The sequence below is a fragment of the Perna viridis genome, chromosome 5 (genome assembly GCF_037379345.1).
Source record: "Perna viridis isolate PV_CMFRI_1.1 ecotype Kerala chromosome 5, ASM3737934v1, whole genome shotgun sequence".
NCBI lineage: Eukaryota > Metazoa > Mollusca > Bivalvia > Mytilida > Mytilidae > Perna > Perna viridis.
In genome coordinates, this window is record NC_142449.1 from 8,337,987 (window position 1) to 8,358,456 (window position 20,470).

General features: G+C 35.7%; 1 protein-coding gene across 2 annotated transcripts; it reads right to left on the bottom strand.

Annotated features, from left to right (window-relative positions):
- Nucleotides 1–1,708: 1,708 nt before the first annotated feature.
- On the bottom strand, nucleotides 1,709–18,612 carry LOC148615837 (monocarboxylate transporter 9-like). 2 transcript variants are annotated; one of them, XM_088582492.1, is made up of 4 exons: nucleotides 18,401–18,612; nucleotides 3,528–3,671; nucleotides 2,926–3,069; nucleotides 1,709–2,394 (listed from the first exon to the last, which is right to left on the bottom strand). In XM_088582492.1, exons 1-4 carry the CDS (start codon nucleotides 18,447–18,449, stop codon nucleotides 1,724–1,726), a joined length of 1,008 nt encoding a protein of 335 aa, XP_088438618.1. In that variant the 5' UTR covers nucleotides 18,450–18,612; the 3' UTR covers nucleotides 1,709–1,723. The 2 variants fall into 2 exon arrangements, with proteins under 2 accessions (XP_088438618.1, XP_088438619.1); XM_088582493.1 differs by lacking the exon at nucleotides 18,401–18,612 and adding an exon at nucleotides 3,916–4,439.
- Nucleotides 18,613–20,470: the final 1,858 nt, after the last annotated feature.

Here is a 20,470-nt window from a genome sequence, read left to right on the forward strand (position 1 = left end):
AGTTGCATTATATACTAACGATCTTTATGACGATGGTTGGCGCTCGGGATTGGAAGACAAAATGCCACACTGCTGTCCAGAACGGAAATTTAACTGGTTAGTCTTAAAACAGGACGGGACATTTTTTGCTATTACTTTAGTTTTACCCTGTGGAATTCAAAAAAATTAAGTGATTTCTAAAGAATAATAAAAGTGCTTTAAATTCTTTGAAAGTTTTTTTTTTAAATATCAAAAAATTATATTATACCACCAAAAAAGATTGCAGTCGTTTAAAAAAGGAAGAATATACAAGTGTAATCTGAATAATTTAAACTCGATAGAAATCTTTTTTTTTATTGAAAGTAGATTTTCATATGCTGCAAAGCATGAGAATCTTGTTTTTTTCCAGAGCACGTGAGTTCATCCACAATTTTTGTTGGGTTTGTGGTGTTTTTTTTTTTTATACTTTTTAGTTCACACAAACTTTCTAAAGAAAGAGTTGGTCTTTATCCTTTATTCTCATATTTCCGCGGATTTCCCCTCGTTATTACCCTCTACATTTATACTTTTCCTTCATATGGTACCTTACACTCTGTAATATGATACTGTCTTTCTCCTTTCTGATATAAAATCTTGTATGGTTCTTGGGTTCGAGCAGTGCACTATTTCTTTTGAATCATTAATAGTAACTGAAACCACACAGTTACCCAATGACTTGAACGGCCGCCCGTTACACAACCATCTACTATAAACCGGAAGTTGAGCGACAAACCTGGAAGGGGGGGAACATTAGAAGTCATCATGCAAAAGCAATAATTACCAGTATACTAAATATTTAAGTATTTCCTTCTATGGAAGCTGAGAAATCTGTTACGAAAATTTCCATTATGCAGTACTAAGTCATGCGGTAAACCGGAGGTAAATTAGCGACAAATCTTTACCCATATCACAAGTCATAAAGCAATCTACCAAATACCTACGCATTCCCTCCCAAAGAATCTGAGTAATATCTTACAAAATTACCTTATCAATTACCGAGTCGAACGGTAAACAGGAACGAGATAAATGTCGGATCTAAAAAGGGGAGGCATGGTAAGAGTCATCGCGCAAACTCAATATACCAAATATCTAAGCATTTCCTCCAACAGAAGCTGAAGAATCAGTTATAGAAATGTTTCACGGATGGATGGACAAGGTGATTGCAATGGATTACTATTAGAGTGGGGGTATAATTGCAAGAGCCTGTCAAATTGACAACAAAGCCTATTTTCCCACAAAGTAACCATCTTTTGTTTCGCGGTAAAAAAGGTCCATAAATCAAAAATGTTAATAGTGAAAATTATGAAAATGGATACAGATAATCCTTACTTCCAGAAAACAATATATGAATTTGAACCAAACCTTTCATAGAAGAAGACGATGACTTAAGTTACAAATCAACAAACTTAATATATGGATTAGATTGCAACTTATGTGGTTTAGTATATGTCGGTGAAACACAAGAACGATTAAACAAAGGAATTTGTGGCCATCACTCGGGAATTAATACCACCAAATTCCCGACAGTTTATCAACATTTTAATCGACAAGATCATTCAATCCTCTCTATGAAAGTTCGTATTTTAGAAAAAAAATTACCATCCTACGAACAGTTCCGTTCTAAGTAAAAACTATCGTAGGGAAAGAGAGGAGTACTGGATACGCAGACTAGGTACTGCAATACCTTACGGATGCAATGACAACATCAAAAGTATAGGAAACCTTTCAAGCCAATACAACAATAACATAAATGTGATGAATTTAACATAGTGGCTATGAACATTGTTTGAACAGTAAATAGCTTACGGTCTAACAAGTGTCCAGAGAATAATCTGATGAATAATTCTGTGCCACCGATCACCGATATGACTACAACAACGTCAGATTTACTATATCCTTGACTTTCTATGTGAGGTGGAAGCATGACAAAATTCGATGAATATCCTAGCAGTGAAAATGAAAGCGCCAATGATGTGATGATAAAATATTTGTTCTTTAAGAACGAAGTATACAGCTTAAAGGTGTCTTTAACTTTCTCTCCAATTGTAGAAAAATGGACTGATTTAGAAGCTTGATTCGAGTTGATGATACCATTCTGTTCTTTATCAATACTGATTTCTTTGTGTTTATGTGTAAAACACTTAGGTTGACGATAAAAACTACCCCCAACACATATGTTTAGCAATATTCCACCAAGAATAAGCATAGCACCGTTTATACCATATATATCAATCAATGTCCTATATAATATAGGGTATGTTAAACTAGCCAGTCCCATTGAAGCGGTCATTAGACTAACAGCAAATCCTCGTCTCTTCTCGAAGTAAAAGTTTATAATTGTCATTGTACATGCAGATGATAAACCAATGCCAATACCTGTAGTGGATAATAAGAAACTATCACTAGTAAATTTTTTAGTTGAGGTTGAAATAATACAATTTCTGTTTTTCTTCTCCAAATGATCTATCTACGATCATATAAACGATTTATAAAATATTAAAAATAAACAACTTTCATTATGTATTCCATAGCACATACGCACTTGCAAAAAATCTTCAAAGAGTTATAAAACATTTGGACACATTCAGTGGAATCAAACTCACATATAATTCACATTGCAAGGCAACTGTCTTCTGTCTTCCTAAATATATTCAGTTGGAGATATATTTTGTTAAGAAGACTGTTTAATAAAATCCCAACTGCCCATAGTTATACTTAATGAATTTGTAAGTTAACCAGCTAAACTTTTATCCCTTATTAATTTCTGTAAACAAAAAAAGTTTTAATATTATCTATCAAAGATTTGTCGAAGATGAACTGTCTCCTTTTGAACTGTAATATAGAAAGCAATTCATTTCGAAGTGCTAGTAACATGTGTGACAGCTTTTCCCTTCATTTTCAAAATACCTATTAGACAGCTGTATGTAAAGAATAAATCTTGCACACTCCGTGCAAAAGAACTTAAAACCATTCCTAGACAGGCAAAGAATCCCCCTGCAACAGTGCACAATCTGAACGAATAATGAACACTGACGAATCCAGCTACTGGACCTGCAAAACAGTATAAATTTAATTTTTAAACGTAATCAAATATGTACTCTCTCACAGCTTATTGTTGTATAACTATGTTCATCAAATAATGGCAAATAAAACTTATTATTATAAATTACTAGAAATGTGTTTGAACATTGTTTGCCTATGTGAGTTGCGTGTGTGAGTAACTTGTCTCCTTGCAGTCGGATAAACGGGAAATTTCAGAATCATTAATTTATTCAAGTTAATTTTGTTAACATTTCTACGATCGCCGTACCTTTGATGTAATAATTTTTAATAATCCAGCCCATGCAGCCATTATTAGTGCATACTCTGACCGATGTCTTCGGTCAAGTATCCCGAGTGCAGGGCTCATCAACCAACGCCAATTGGTTACTACTTATACCTTTAGATACTAACAAAATTTCCGTAAAGGTACGTCGTATGAGACCTTCTGATTAGGTAGGTAATGTCACCTGTTATTGCCATGATAAAGAACGTCAGACTCCCAACAAAAGCTGTATTTCCAGCTCCTTCATTGAATGTGTCCAACAGTTCCGCATAGAGTATTCCAAATGTCCTTATTGTTCCGGATATCAACATCCAATTCAAGAAAGAAGCTGAAATATAACAGCGCACTGAGGATACCAGAAACGGAAATTATACAGTTATACGGTAGGCAAAAATCTTTGAACAATATACCTCTTTTATACATTTATAATGATCTATTATACAATTTTAAATGTGTTGCTTAGTGCATAAAATATAACATTACCTAATTTTCTTATTATAGTCGGTGTCACATAAATAACATACTGTTAAAATTTGAATAAAAATATTTTCTACGACTTTATTGACACCTACCGTCGTTTAAATTGTCTTAAATGACTTGCTCATTCGTTTAGCCAAACGGCTTCTCCCTAAACATTGAATCGTTAAATTCCGGTCAGATTTTAATTCTAGGTGCCAATATTTACATTGTAAAAAGTCGGCCATGTTTACAGTGATCGGGTTGCTAGGAGATGTTGTTTACGTTTAAATGGTTTGTCCAAAAACCGAAGAACCCAGAATGCACTTCGGCGTTATTTCGGATATCTCGGATTTATTTTACGCGAACAACGTACAATACCGAGAAGTTGATCAAGCAGACGATTGTCACCGGAGTTCGACGGGAACTTACGAACTTCGTTTGTAAACAAATCGTCCCGTAAAAACCAACATGGCGGATATTAGTATGGGATTTTCCCGTAAGGATTTGTTACGCATGATTTAAGCTAATAAGCGACTTGTTTTTGAGAAGCTGTTTGGCTAAACGAATGAGCAAGTCATTTAAGACAATTTAAACGACGGTTGGTGTCAATAAAGTCGTCGAAAATATTTTTATTCAAATTTTAACAGTATGTTATTTATGTGACGCCGAGTATAGATATGTATATTGTCTTTCTAACATCCCGTATATACTGAATATCTTCGCATATTAATCAAAGATATCTCGTGCATCAAATATTTTCTTAATTTAGTATATATAGAAGAATCTGAAAAATTCCCAACGATGTTAGAACTGTCAAATTTTGGTCGTTCCCTCCGCGGGACTCGAACTCGTACCGCTGTGACATCTATGGCAACACAGCCTGCACAAAGTCCAGCGCCCTAGACCACTCGGCCAGCTAGGCTATATAAAAATATAGCTTTCGCTTGCCGGGTCATTCTTCCTCGTAGGATTAATCTAGGGCTGTAACTTAGTACACGACATATGAAAGTACGGGACAGTTCATCTAGGTGTTATTATGTAGGATAGAGGATCAAATCAATGATGCATGTCACAACAAATCAATATAAAACAAACTTCTCAGAATGTGACGACTCTATTCGTCCTATTAGAGCTACACATCCACAGATGATTCAAAATTTCAATTTAAATTTCGTTTCCTTTTTTTTTATTATCTCGTTTCATTTCGTGTTTTTTTTTCATGGTGTAATGACTCTTGTAAGAAACAACATTAATGCCTTAGAGACAAAAAAAATTATGGAGGAAGCAGAATACATTGAAATCGAAGCAACCATTGGGAAAAGCTCGTATAACATCGTTAACTTCTACTGTTCCAATGATAAGAAACTGTCACTAGACACCATACAAATACCAGACAATTCATTCCTCATAGTAGGAGATTTCAACAGTCAATCACAAAGTTGGGCATATAATACCATGGACAAAAGAGGGGAGACCACAGAAGACTGGCAGGATGAAAACCACCTTATCCTTGTCAACGACGCCACTGACGCGCCTACTTTTTATTCTCTTCGATGGCATACAACCACCACACCAGATCTAGCTTTCTGTACTGACGATATACACCAAAAGATCAGTAGAAAGGTATGTGACCAGCTAGGAGGCAGTGATCATTGACCTGTCATGATATCCATTGCAGAAACAACACCATCTACATCTGAGTATGCTCAGCTACCAAGATGGAATTACAAGAAGGCAAATTGGAGTATTTCAAGCTAGAACAGATGAACTTACAAGGGACATAGCGATAGAGGGAAAGAATATTAACAATGTGGTGAAAGCATTCAACACTATTGTATTAAAGGCAGCAAAGGAAAGTATACCAAGTGGTGTAAGACAGGACTACAAGCCATACTGGTCCAGTGAGATACAGGCAACACACGAGGCACTCAAAAGGGCAAGGGATGATGCAGAACTAAATCCCAGTCAGGAAAATAACATCAAACACCAAAGGTGTAAGGCCAAACATCTAAGAACAAAGATGGAATGTCAAAGGAAAGGGTGGAGAGGAGAAAATATCATCTATGGATACGGAAAAAGATACAAAAAAGCTTTGGAACTTGACAAAAATGCTGAATGATGAGGAAGCAATGGTGAAAAGATCACGCTAGAGGTTGAAGGAGAAACAACCATAGAAAAAGCGGCCGCAAATGAATTTGCTAAAGGCTATGAGAAAGAAAGCAACACTGATATACCACCATCACGGAAAAAAAAAGAAGTAAGAACTGCATTAAGAGAAAGATCAAAGGTGCCAACATATGAACGTATGCAGTGAGATATCACCATATTTGAGATGAAGGCAGCCATCAGAAAAATGAAAAAGAAAAAGGCACCAGGTCCAGATAACATGACCAATGAAATACTTCAACATCTTGGCACATTAACATTAACAACTTTGCTAGAGATTCTCAACCTGAGCTGGATACAAGGTCAAGTCCCTAAATGTTGGAAAGAAGCCATAATGATGCCAAAACTGAAGAGGGAAAGAACACCGCCCAATTTGCCTAACAAGCAGTTGTTGCAAATTAATGAAGCGTATAATCAACAAGCGCCTACAGACATACTTGGAATCGGAGAACATTCTTGGTCATGAACAAGCTTGTTTTAGACAGTACAAGAACACAGAAGATCAGACAACACATCTATCTCAAGTAGTCGAGGATGCATTTCAATCAAAGAAAGTAACGCCAGCTGTCTCCATAGATCTTCAGAGAGCATTTGACAAAGTTTGGAAAGATGGCCTTCTTGTGAAACTTCGTAGATTTGGAGTAAGTGGAAGAATGTACAAATGGACCAACTCATATATGTACAATAGAAGGGCAAGAGTACTCGTAGATGGGAAACATGACCGATAAATACTTCTGAAACAGGGTGTACCACAGGGAGGAGTATTTTCCCTACTCTCTTCATACTCTATATGAATGACCTAGTTCCAGAGCTACCAAATGGTGTACAATCAGCACTCTACGCAGCTGATCTTGTCCTCTGCTGCTCTGAAGAGTATGCAACTACTGCAGGATACAAACAACATTAGATATGGTAGTCAGATGGGCCAATGAGTGGTGTGTTACCATCAATAGAGAGAAAACAACTGCAACCCTCTTTACACTCTCACCTTAAACCCAATCTATCGAACTAACAATGGATGACACCCATATCACAATGGAAGATCAGCAAACATACCTTGGTGTAACCTTCAATAAAAGACATACATGAAAACAGCATATAATGACAGCTGAAGCCAAAGCCAGACGAAAACTAAACATCATGAGAAAACTTGCTGGTACAAACTGGGGTGCTAATGAGAAAGTTTTGAAATTTGTTTACGAAGGAAATATATGCCCACATCTAGAATATGGCTTTAGTGCTTGGATGACAGCAGCTGTCTCACCATCAGACTCTAGATAAAGTCCAGAATCAGCACTCCGCATCATCACAGGAGCCATGAAATCAACACCTATTGCTAGTATGGAGGAAATTACAAACATACAACCATTAAGTAAAAGAAGATAATGTAAAGCTATGGTACAGGCCACCAAATATCAATGCTTACCAAACCACCCAATGAATGACTCTAGAAACAAGAGCATTGCAAAAAAACCCACCAAGAACATATACCTAAGCATATCAACTCTATAGACTTTAAAATGAATGACAACCTATGTGCAGAGAAGGAGGACAATGTAACCATTCAGACAACAGTTCCGTTACTCAGTGCCAAAGATGAACAATCAAACATCGTCAGAAAGACCGTAACAATGAGTATGCTGGAAGAAGAGTATCCATCAGAATTGTGGGCAAGAATTTACACAGACGGTTCAGCCAGAAATGCGACAATAAAAGGAGGGGCCGGTTTCTACATAGAACACCCAAATGGAGAACAACAGTCAATGGCAATACCAACAGGATTACATTGCTCCAACGACAAAGCTAGGGAAGAAGCACTCATCCATGCGGCAAATTACATCAAGGAAAATGAAGAAAATATGCAGTAGTATTCCTACAGATGCCCTCTCCGTAATACAAGCACTGACCAACAACAAACTATCACAACTTGAAAGAGCTATTTATTCCATCAAAAGCCTTAAAACTGCCATACAGTGGATACCTTCACATTGTGGAATCAACGGAAATGAAAAAAGCAGATAAGCTAGCAAAGGAAGGAGCTCAACAACAAGATGGAAAATCCTGTCTGCTTCACAGAGATGAAGACCATCATCAAGTCTGCACAATACCCCTCAGAAGCAAGATAGCCACCATCAACTAAAAAGATCTGAGCACACTGCAATCTTCAGGCTCAGGACAGGACACAACAGACTCAACCAACATCTGTACAGAGTTTTGAAGGAGTAATCAAGGGAACCAAGGTTATAGCGGTAATCAAAAGAATGCAATCCAGGGACAAAGACCAGACATGAAAAAAACAGACATACACAACAAAGAACATAAAGTAACTAAAATCATACATACGAAGTAACAAAAGCAAATGAGCAACTCGGACTCCACTAAAAGCTGGGAGCATAGACCAGGTGCACCGGTAGGGTAAGCGTCCTCTGCTTTTCTAGAAACACCCACCGAGTTGCTCATAAAAAGTCAAGTCCGGGGTAGACAAACGAGGTAAGGAAAACTATGAAATGTTGAATAAATAAGTTTTCATGGTGCATATGGATATACCATAACGATCCACGAGTTCATGATGACGACCATAAACTTTTGTAGTGATGACTTCAATCTTCATACCATCATCTATGTGTCCCTGTGGAGAAGCAGAACAGAATATAGGACATTTTCTGCAGACGTGCAAGTTACACCAGGCACAGAGAGAGAAGATTTGGAAGCCAACCCCCATTACAGAGAAACTGTATGGACCTGTGGAAAACCTACAGACGACGGCCAGATTTGTTGAGGAGACTGGCATTCAAGTGTAATGGCGAACGACAAGAAGAATGTTTCGTTTTTATTATTTTTTCTCAATGTGCAGTCTTGATATTCCCCTTTATTAAACGTAGCCAATCACGTAAAGTAAAATCACCGAGTGAAAATGTGCTGATCAATCACATTTAAATAGGTGTCAATGTCCAATCAGTTAGAACTAGTAAGTAGTTGTATGAAATTATAAGGCATGGCTCACAAAATTCTACGTCTCCCTCACCGAGGATCGAACCCTAAACCGCTCGGTGAAAATTCAGCGATGACAAACCAATTCCACGAAAGAATTAATCCTTTAACTGGCTATTTAAAGCTACTACAACGCAGGTCCTGCCACACTTCTCCTATCTCAATAATCTGCTTACCTGCCACTGAAGAACGAACCATAGACCGCTCGGTGAAAAGCCGATTCGGTTAAAGAAAAATCTTAACACTACTGGGTACGAAACAATATCTTCGCAGACCATCATGTTCCAGAAAAACTAAGCGCGGGGGTCGGTAGTTGAAATAAAGTTATGAACTGATAAGAATAGAATAAGCATCTGGAAGAAAAGATAGAGTAAAGGAAAGAAACGAAATTCCGTATTGCGTTTTCTGTCCTTCTGATTTAACCAATCCAGCTACCGTAGCGGTCCGCTCTAATCTTCACTAGGACTTACTTACAATACGGACCCAAACAGACTAAACGGACTAAAAAGAGAATACCCCCCCCCCGCTTCAAAGATACCAAGTCGGAGGTCTCAGCAATAGTTGCTGGTAAGTGGTTCAAGGTTCGGATGGTCCTGGGAAGTTTTTCTTCGTGACATCAGTTCGGGTATTGTACTGTTGAAATTTCTTTGAGCGTAGTGAGCTTGTCCTGCAGGTGGATGGTAACAGGTATTCGAAGGATGGAATGTCCACTAGGTCGTTGACTCTCTTAATTGAAAAAAAAATACAAGTTGGATCTGTGTTGTTCTGGACTATAGTGTCTCCCATTCAAGGTAGTTTAGCATGTCGGTGAAGCTACTGGTGTTTCGATAACGCTTGGTGGCATACATTTCGGTCCTAAGTCGTACCATTTCAAGCTTCTTGCTGGTATGTACATTATATGGTTCCATATCGAGGCGCAGCATTCAAAGTTGGGTCTTACTAGTGTAAAGTATGCTGCTGATTCGGTTTCTTGGCTGCTGATTTTCAAATTTCTTTTGAAAAATCCTAACATACTATTTCCTTTCTTTACTGTTCGGTCAATGTGGTAGTTTCAAGAGAGGTTGGAGATAAGGTATTTGGTCGTGTCTGATGTTTGAAGTAGTTGGCCTTTTTGGTAGTTGTCATACAGTTTTGGTTTCTTCGTTCGTGTGACTCTCAGTACGCTGGCTGCAATTGTATGGATGGAACAATATTCCCAAAACTCTTTAAATTTTGGTAATAATGTTAGATTTTTATGTAGTTCTCCGCAATCCTGGTTGTTCCTTATTTGACATTTACTATAGTATATAGTTTGTGTTTGTAAATTAAATAAATTTCACACATTTCCATTCCATACTTTATATTTTTTTATATAAAAATGTCTATGTTTTCTCTGGTGGTGCTCTACCATATTTTTCTGGCAGCCTCTAAAGATGTCCCCTTCTGCTCATACACAATTTCTTGTAATTTCTGAATAAAATCTGGTAGTTCACTTTCTTTGTAATCAGTATTGCGTTTTAGTTCACTGTTTAAACTTTCATTTGCATTTGTGGTAAAGTGTGCATAATCTAATCCCGTTATGATGTCAATCATGCATTGAGTGAGACGCATCATGGTCTTAATAATTTTTTTCTTGTACTTAACAAACCAATCGAAAAATTGTGCGTCTCTGGTGTTTCAGGCCTCAATTTCCCTTAATTACAAATGGATGTAAATCCAGAGAATTTCTCTTCAAATGCATGTTCTATTAAAAAATCAACTAAACCGAAATTGTTGCCGAAAATGTCACTTAAAAAACTGTTGAGAATTTGGACTGTTTTCCTTTCAGTGCTTTGGCGCACATGTCGATTCTACTAAAACTGTCAAAAATGGAAACTTCAACGTCTGTTCCAATAAAAGGGTATCTGACATCTTTAAGTGATACTAAAGATGAGGCAAAGAAATCGTAGGAGCTTCCAGTTTTGATCAGATGAATAGGAACTGGTTCCAACATAATCGGGGGCTCGTTTGTTCTCCTTTGGATAAGTTTCAAGTTTTAATTATAAACCTATGGAATGACAACGATATTACCTATATTAAAAGTTGGATCAATACTCAGTTTTGTACATTCAGTTTGTTTGTTGGGGTTTAACGCCCGAGCAGCAGTATTTCAGCTATATTCAGGCGATGAACATGAAGTGGATGATAAAATGAACATGAAATGATGATAAAATGAAAAATAGGATGTGACACAAGGACAATGGGGTCGACAAATTTTGATTGCCACTGGAAATAGAGAGAGGTGGGTAGGATCGGGCAATTTAGCTTCCTGTGGCGGAGCCCTATGGTTCCTACTCCGGATGAATACCACAGTAGGGTTTTTTAACGTATGAGAAACGTGGCATCTTTTCCAACACGGTGCACCACTATGGTTTGCGGTCAGGTTTTCCGTATTATAGCCTGACAACCCCAGCATGTAACACACCAGGGGTACCCCGTTCCACCACCTGGGGCACACAACCCAGTTGCTCTGCGGGCAGAGCGCCCTAGCCCCCGGCTAAGGTTCTGAGCACTATTTAGTCGCCTTTTACGACAAGCTTAGCGCTGCTGCAGGCCTATTCTTTTGACATCCGGACCTGCACGGGTCTTGTACATTCAGAGGGATTTGTCGAGTAGAATTTCATTTATATAAGAGTTGAAGATTAGATGCCAGTACACATTTTAATTATGGTGCGCTTTGGTCGATCCTGGTGAGAGGGTTAGTAGTTAATTATTTGATCATTTCATACATATTGTCTTTGTTGGGAGTCTTTGGTCTTATATAATTGTCTGTTTAATGTTGTAGATTTGTAGAACATGTAGGATACATCTGCCTGTTCAAATACCGCATCAGGCAGTATGGTGTCAGTTAGCACTCGTTTGTTTCTTCTAACACATGGTGTGCTACTGGTTTCTTTACGTAACAAAAGTGGGAGGATCTCCATTAACTATGTATTGCCAGATAACGGATCGTGTTGGATTTTCATACAACTGACATTTAAACCCTTTCGTGTTATAGGTGGTTAAGTAAATTCTCGTCAACCAATATACTGAAGTTCTCATTACAGAGAGCACGAAGCTCTCTGTAATGAGAACTCCAGGACAGTCACAGACAACGTCATCAGACACTTTTACAGAAACGAAATTACTCTGAACACGATTATTTTTAGCACCGCTAAGATGAATTCTCGCATCCTTTCTGTTTCGAAGATTTGACGTGTGAACAACATAACTTGAAGTCTTTACTGCATCCGCAGGCATATTGAATACAAAGTTTTCGTTTTTACCGTTAAAGATAAATCGACATTTCTGAACTGTATACGACTTTACTTTGTCATTATTGTCGGAGCTTTCACATTTTACACAGGTATTATCGAATGCGGCATTCACATAATCATCGCACTCTTCTCGGTATTATCGTCTGACTTTGCATCAGTATCATCGGATTTCGAATTACTTTCACATACTAGTATTTGTTAAGCCTCTCTCTTTTTTTGGCCAATACCCCTCTTTGAGAAAGTCTCCCACATGGAAGACACAAGTCTCCATCTTCCACAAATTTCTCCCCCAAAATCTCCCTCTTAGAAGAAATATTGCATAAATTAAGTTCCAAATGACTTGCTATAAATACAATTTTTACGTAAAATTAATAATAATTTAGAAACAATCAACAAATAATTAATCTTTATATCCGTGGTTTTTTTAACAATATTTGATTAATTTGCTTTTTTTCAATTATCCTTAAATTGAGGAGGACGTGGATTGTGAATGGATTTGAAATAATTGAAGCGAAATACGTGTATCATCAAAATGTATGTCAATTAGAAATTATCACATTCATGTTGATTTATAAAAAGAAATAGTCATGTCGTTCCGGTTTTCTGTATCATGATCTACAATATGTTCTGTCAAATGCACATCGCTTAAAGGGGAAGCCCTTTGGCATCAAACAACAGTTTCCAGAAGAAATCGAATGAGCCTATATCCCATCATGAAGGCAAAACGCGATGCAGGCCATCAAGTTAAAGTAGTGAGTGATATTTTGTATGTAGATGGTTTAGTCTATCAGGAAGATGAACAGGACGACGATGAGGTTGGTAGAGCTGAAACGCCAAATGGATCATCAGGGCATGTGACACCTAACCGCCGCTCCGGTAATACCATGAAACGACGACACATGAACACAACACCCTTGTAGAAGTCCCCTTGAGATCCAAATGCGGAGAACAGATATGACGATATAAACGAGACGAACAATTTTAACTGTATTTTACAAAATGAACATATAAATATACTTACATTAAATTGTTGTAGTGTACTGAATAAAATGCATTATCCTGAATTTACATAACTGTTACAAAATTATGATTTTATCTGTCTTACTGAGACTAGAACAGATGATTTAGACATGACATTCCAGGATACACTTTCAAATTGAAAAATAGAGAGTATAATGGAAACATTAAATCTGGAGGTACATGTATAGCTTTTGGGTTAAAAACTAATTTAGAACAAATTTTTAACACTATCGACTCTGCAAGTAAGCTAGTATACTGGGTCAAAATTTCTAAAACTTTATTCAAAACTGAGGAAGACATACTCTTCGGTAATATATACATACCACCAGAGAAATCAGTATACAGAGTAGATGATGCTATAAACGAACTTCAGCAAGAATTTGTAGAATTATCAAACAATCACAACTATATATTACTAAATGGTGATTTTAACTGTAGAACTGGTAATGATCTAGATTTTAATGAATTAAATGTAAATAACAATTGTCCTGTAGATTTTGCCATTACTGATTATTGTAGTACATTACCAGAGCTTGACATGTTATATAAGCGTAATAGCAGAGATAAATCAAAAAATTATTACGGAAATAGATTATTAGATTTTTGTAGAAACAATAATTGTTTTATATTAAACGGAAGAGTAAATGGAGATAAATGTGGTGATTTTACTTGCAGACAAGCAAGTGTTGACTATTTTATTTGTACATATGCATTGTTAAATTTTGTTGTTACCCTAAATGTATTGAAATTTTCTGAGTTGTATTCAGATGTGCATACACCTGTTGCTCTTAAATTGAATTGTAAAAATGGACGAAACGTAGCAAACAGCACAAGTGAAGACTGTAATGATGATAGAAAAAATATTGAAAAGTGGAATGAAAATAAGAAAAAATGTTTTATAGAAAATATAAATTTAGATAAAGTTGAAAATTTACTGCAACTTTTGAATACCATAAATGAAGATGTAGTTATAAATCAAGACAATGTAGATAACATAGTCACTGTAGATTCTTTCAATACAATTGTAATTGAATCTGCAGAGAGTGTTTTTGGTACATATACAGTTAAGAAGGATAAAAATACATGTAGTAAAAGAGAGAACAAACCTTGGTTTAACAAAGATTGTTGGCAAAAACGTAAGGCATTTAGAATAGCAAAAGGACGCTATAGAAACAACAAAAATTATATTAATAAGGAAAGAAAGATTGATTGATTGTTGGGGTTTAACGCCCGAGCAGCAATATTTCGGCTATATTCAGGCGAATAAGGAAGGAAAGACGAGTGCTGAACGTAGTTATAAACGAGAGTTAAATAGAAATAGAGCTATAAATTTACATTTACATTTCAGGGGAAACATTTTACCGTTCTATAAGAACAAGGGAGAAAAGAGGGATCCAAAGAACTACAGGCTTATTACTATTCTAAGCTACCTTGGAAAACTTTTTACAGCTGTGTTAAATACTCGTCTTAGAGATTTTGTTGAGACATACTTTTTTCTAAATGAAAATCAATTCGGATTTAAAAAAGGTTATTGCACACCTGATAGCATCTATATTTAACATACATTATTTGATCTTTTGACATTAAAGAAGAAGAATTTGTTTTGTGCGTTCAATGATTTTGCTAAGGCTTTTGACACAGTCTGGCGTCCTTGCTTGTGGCGAAAGCTAATGGCAAGCACAACAAACGGAAAGATGCTCAATGTTATTGTAAATATGTACAGTAATGATAAGTCATGAATCTGTAATGGCACAGATTTTTCTGATTTTTTTCCATGTAATGTTGGTGTTCGATAGGGTGAAAACCCATCGCCCTTGCTTTTTTTCATTGTATTTAAATGATCTTGATGCTTTTTTCAATAGCAAGAATATAGAGGGTTTGACCTATATTACTGATGATTTAGAAATAGAACTGAATCACTTTTTAAAACTGTTTACTGTATTATATGCTGATGAAACTGTCCTTTTGGCAGAGTCAAAGGAAGATTTACAAAACCAGTTAGTTGCACTATATGATTACTGTGAACTGAAGAAACTTAAAAGTGAATATAGATAAAACCAAAATTGTTATTTTTTAGCAAAGGAAGATTACCGAATAATTTGAGTTTTACGTATAATGAATCCGTATTGGAAATAGTAAATGAATTTAATTATTAAGGAGTAACTTTGACAAAATCAGGTAGTTTCCTACGAAGCAAAACTAGTAAATGCCAAGGAAGCTACAAGTGCAATGTATGAGATCATAAAGAAAGAAAGATTGCATAATTTATCTATTGAATGTCAACTGCAACTCTTTGACAAGGTAGTTCAGCCAATATTTTTATTTGGCTGTGAAATTTGGGGACCAGGGGATAACCGCATAATTGAGCGGGTACACTTAAAATTCTGTAAAATGTTATTACATTTGAAGAGTACCACACCAGACTACATGGTCTACAGGGAGCTTGGGAGATATTCTCTTGATATTTGCATCAAATTGAGAACAGTCAATTACTGGTCCAAATAAGTATTGGGGAAAACAAGAGAAACTACCTGTTATTTGCACAAACTTTGCTTACAAAAATTTTTTGATGGACAAAATATGATTTGGATTAACTTTATTAAATCCATGTTTGATAACTGTGGATTGTCATACGTTTGGGATACACAAAATTTTGTAATACCTGGCTTTATAACACTGTCAAACGAAAACTGACTGATCAATTTAACCAGTCATGGAATTCCCAAGTTCAGAATTCACCGACGCACTAAATTATAGAATTTTCACAGAAAAGTTTGAGTTCGAACACTATTTGAGAGTTTTAGATCATAAAAAGGCGATCGGACTTTGTAGATTTAGAACTACAAATCATAACTTGCCGATTGAATCTGGCAGATGGTGAAATATCAATCGAAATGACTGGAAATGCTTTTCATGTAACTCTCATGAATTGGTGATGAATTTCATTATCTTTTTGTTTGCTTCGCATTTGATATTGATAGAAGGAATAATTTGAAATTTAGATTTAGATCGCGTCCAAATATTCTTCTTATGAGAGATCTAACGCAAACTAAGAACGTCTCGGATCTTAGTAAATTATATAAATTAATTAATGCTATAATTAAAAAAAGTTGAATTCCCAATGGTAATAAATATGTTTAATAATGAAACGTTTTGATGTACATCAGTAATGATTTCATAACCTGTTGTACTGATTTTCCTAATTATGTTGTATTACATATCATATATTTTGCCATTAGTACTACATTGTAATATTAACTGTCTCTATAGCACTGTAAAGATGTTTATTGAGAAATAAAAATATATATGTAGGTTGGGAAAGTTTGGGAAGTAAAACGTTATTCTACGAAGTTTTATTCATTATGCATTCTTTGTAAATACTGTTTGTATGGGGACCCCAATAACTTGAATTGTATCCCCTTGCTTGTATTCTTTAGAAAATGAATGTTTAAACTAAACATTAAGCTAAACTTCGATGTATGCTGTTTTCTATCGTAAAAAAAAGAAATGGCAAATGTTCTTTTTTTTTCTACCTTTGGGCTTTATTTTTTTCTAAAACCATCATCCATGTAGAGATAACCGTACTGTATTGGAATATTTGCCACCGTCAAATCTAGATTAACGACGACAAATCTTCAAATACAGTACGGTTATCTCCTTTCTAATGCAACTGTTAAATATATCTGTGACAGTAAACTATCTAAAAGTTCAGAAACATTAATATGTGATTTAAATGTCTCTGAAAAAAATCTGTAAAAATAAATCTGCGCATGCATTAACATTTTAAGACAGTCAATATCGCAGAATTGACATTCTGAAACTTTTGGTGTTATCCATCCTAAGATTATAATCTATTTTAATCCAATATGTTAGTCCTTATTCCAAATGTTCAAATGTCAGCCAAAGAAAGAATCACAGGTCCATTCCGAAGTTTATCACTGGAAAAAGTGTCAATTAAACGATTATCATTTCAGACAAAGACAGGCACGTCGCACATGGATAGCTGAAGTAGACCGCGATCACATACTGATCCAAGCTATTTCAAAGATAATTAAGATAAAAAAACAAAACAAAAAACAAAACAAAACAAAACAAAAAACAAAAAAACAAAAAACAAAAACAAAAAAAAACATGAATCAGCAGTCACACTACATTAATATCCAAACTTTAGTTAACTTAGACTTTCGAAAGCCAATCACTTTGTAATATTATTCGCATTTTTGAAGCGGACATGTTCCAAACCTCACAATAATTATACATAAAGATGGAACTTTTACAGATTCTTTATTATATATAATGCCATTGTGCACCTCCTACTTTGTTTTATCCATCTTAATGATATTTATTTTGGGGTTTCTTGGTGCAAATGATGGATTTTGTCATTTGACGACAAAGCGAAAACAATCTTCTTGCAACTCCCCTGAAATCGCTGATAAGGAATTTGAAGAAATTTTCATCGAATTCTTTACTATATGATGCCATTGTGGCCCTCCTAATTTGGGTTTTCACTTATCTGAATGCCTTAAATCACTTATTTGGAATACAATTTCTGGGTAGGGGAGCGTGGGGGGAGCTCACATTTTAAAGTTCTAGTATATGCAACTAAGAATTAAAACTCTGCCAAATGATACGACTGTATGCAAATATGCATAAGTGTTTAGGCGTTGTACGTAGACAGATAATTTATACACTTCCGTAGACTTGCTATATATATGACGCAGAAAATCAATGTAATTAACCTCTCTGATAACACCACTACTAATTTCTGTGAAAGAGGCCTCTCTACCGTAATAATTAGATTTGCTGTCAGAGGGATACATGCAATCAATAAATTTTTCATATATTCTTTAATATAAAGAGGACCTGTAGCAAGCCTTACACTTCCGTTGATATGCACTATGATCTATTTTTAGTTAAAAGTGCACTACGAACATATCGACTAAAATAATTCACGTAAATAAGCGAGGAAAAAGAACTTTTCCTCCACTGAGTTAGAGCCTTATCTCCCCATAATTAAAATACGTTTTAAAACGATTCCACGTGTGTAACTATTTTTAAACAATATCATAAGGGAAATATCAGAATATTTATACCAGACATTTTAAATCACATTACACATGATATTAATGTTTCTATTTATACGTACCGATCAGAATCACCCAAGCAAAACCTTGATCAATGTTCTTCTTAGTCATAGTTTGCAATACAAAATCTAGTTTGCATATTAAGTCGCTGATCAAACAATCACATACCGCTCATCTGATTGATACTACTATATTATGACATTTTAGTTTAAGTACGGAACACTAAATAACCATAAATAATTGTATCATCTAGTCTTGAATTAGAGTTGTCTTTCTTCAATTCGTTTTTATATTTTAAAAAAGTAAGTCATTCAAACTAGTGCATTTTATTTTATTCTCTGTTTGACGACTGCGCCTTCAAAAATAAATAAACAAAAAACCTACAGAAATGATTCAAGACACGAAGATCGGTTTGTAGTCAACGTCGTCATTGTTACGGTGTCACTGCAGGGCTGCTAAAACTTCAATTTCAGTTCTGGTGGGTTCGTACCGCCTATTTCCATAGCAGCGGATAGGGTATGCAGTTTTAGTGATCACTGAATGTATTTGAATTCTTGTTATGATCGTTGCGTTTCTCCATATCCGTTCCTTTTAAGTCGCTGATATTGTTAGCTCGTAATTTCAGCCTATTATCTTGATACACACTTAGAAATCGATGGTAAAGGAGACCTACTGACCAAACTTTATGACAAACGTGATGACTTTTCATACAGAATTGTCAACTTTCCTTCCATCTGCGGCAACATTCCTTCAGTACCTGCGTATGCAGTGTTCATATCAAAACTAATGCGTTATACCAGAGCTTGCCTAAACTACGCAGACTTCTTGTTTCGCGCTAGAATTCTAACAAGTAGGCTTCTGGAACAGGGTTATGTTGCTACAAGGTTGAAGTCATCACTACAGAAGTTTTATGGTCGTCATCATGAACTCGTGGATCGTTATGGTGTATCCATCTGCGCCATGAAAACTGATTTATTCTACGTGTCCTTTTCTCGTTTGTCTACCCCCGACTTGACTTTTTATGAGCAACTCGGCGGGTGTTTTTAGAAAAGCAGAGGACGCTTACTCTACCGCTGCACCTGGTCCATGCTCCCAGTTTTTAGTGGAGTCCTCATTTGCTTTTGTTAATTTGTATGTATGATTTAAGTTACTTCATGTTCTTTGTTGTGTATGTCTGTTTTCCATGTCTGGTCTTTGTCCCTGTATTACATTCTTTTGATAATCGCTATAACCTTGGTTCCCTTGATTATTCTTTCAGTACTGTACATACGTATATCATTTGCATAGTCATATTATGTTGAAGATGGGTGCCATAGAACTGTCATTTCTAGCTCAATACGAGATCAAAATGTACCTCTTAGATACCATACACATGTGTTCTACGTGTTTTTTACTTGTATGAGAGTGGGAAGTTTACATTAAAAGATGATGAAATGATCAGTTGTCATTGAACTTTCTGTAAATGAGAAACGCCTAGTCTCTGATTCAGGGAATGCCAGTTGTTTTGAGTGAGAAACTTTTGCGAATTAAGTCAACCGATCTTAGAGCGTATCGCATCTTCGCTACAGTTCATACTATTGCAGATACACAAGAAGCTTATCGATCTTAGCCGATTGACGAACTGCTGTGTCATGCTACAATATAATCTAAAATATCCAGTCTAATTTTCGAAAAAGAAATACACTTATTTTGCTAGTTATGTACAAATGTACGATATCAAAATATATTCGTTGTTTTTCTACTATTGGTGTTCCAAACTTGTGTGGTTTTTTTTGCGTGTCTAAAGATTAAAGTTCATCCTGTTTGAAATCTATGCTATATATTTGCACAAAGTATAATAAGATTGCATATTATATGTGTTTAGTGCAATAGATAAAGATGGACACATACATAAACTACGTTATCCACACAACGTATCAAAATGTGAGCAAAACATCGCACTTTTCTTTGTCCCTAACGGAGCTCTAATGAAATTTAAATCCAATCGCAGATTTCTTAGATTTATAACATCTACAAAATAATTAAATAATTTTTTATTAGTTTACTCATTAGCTATCATTATCAAACTTATTTGAATTGATAAATTGGGATAAAATTCGGCTATCGCACATGCAACTCAAAAATGCTCATTA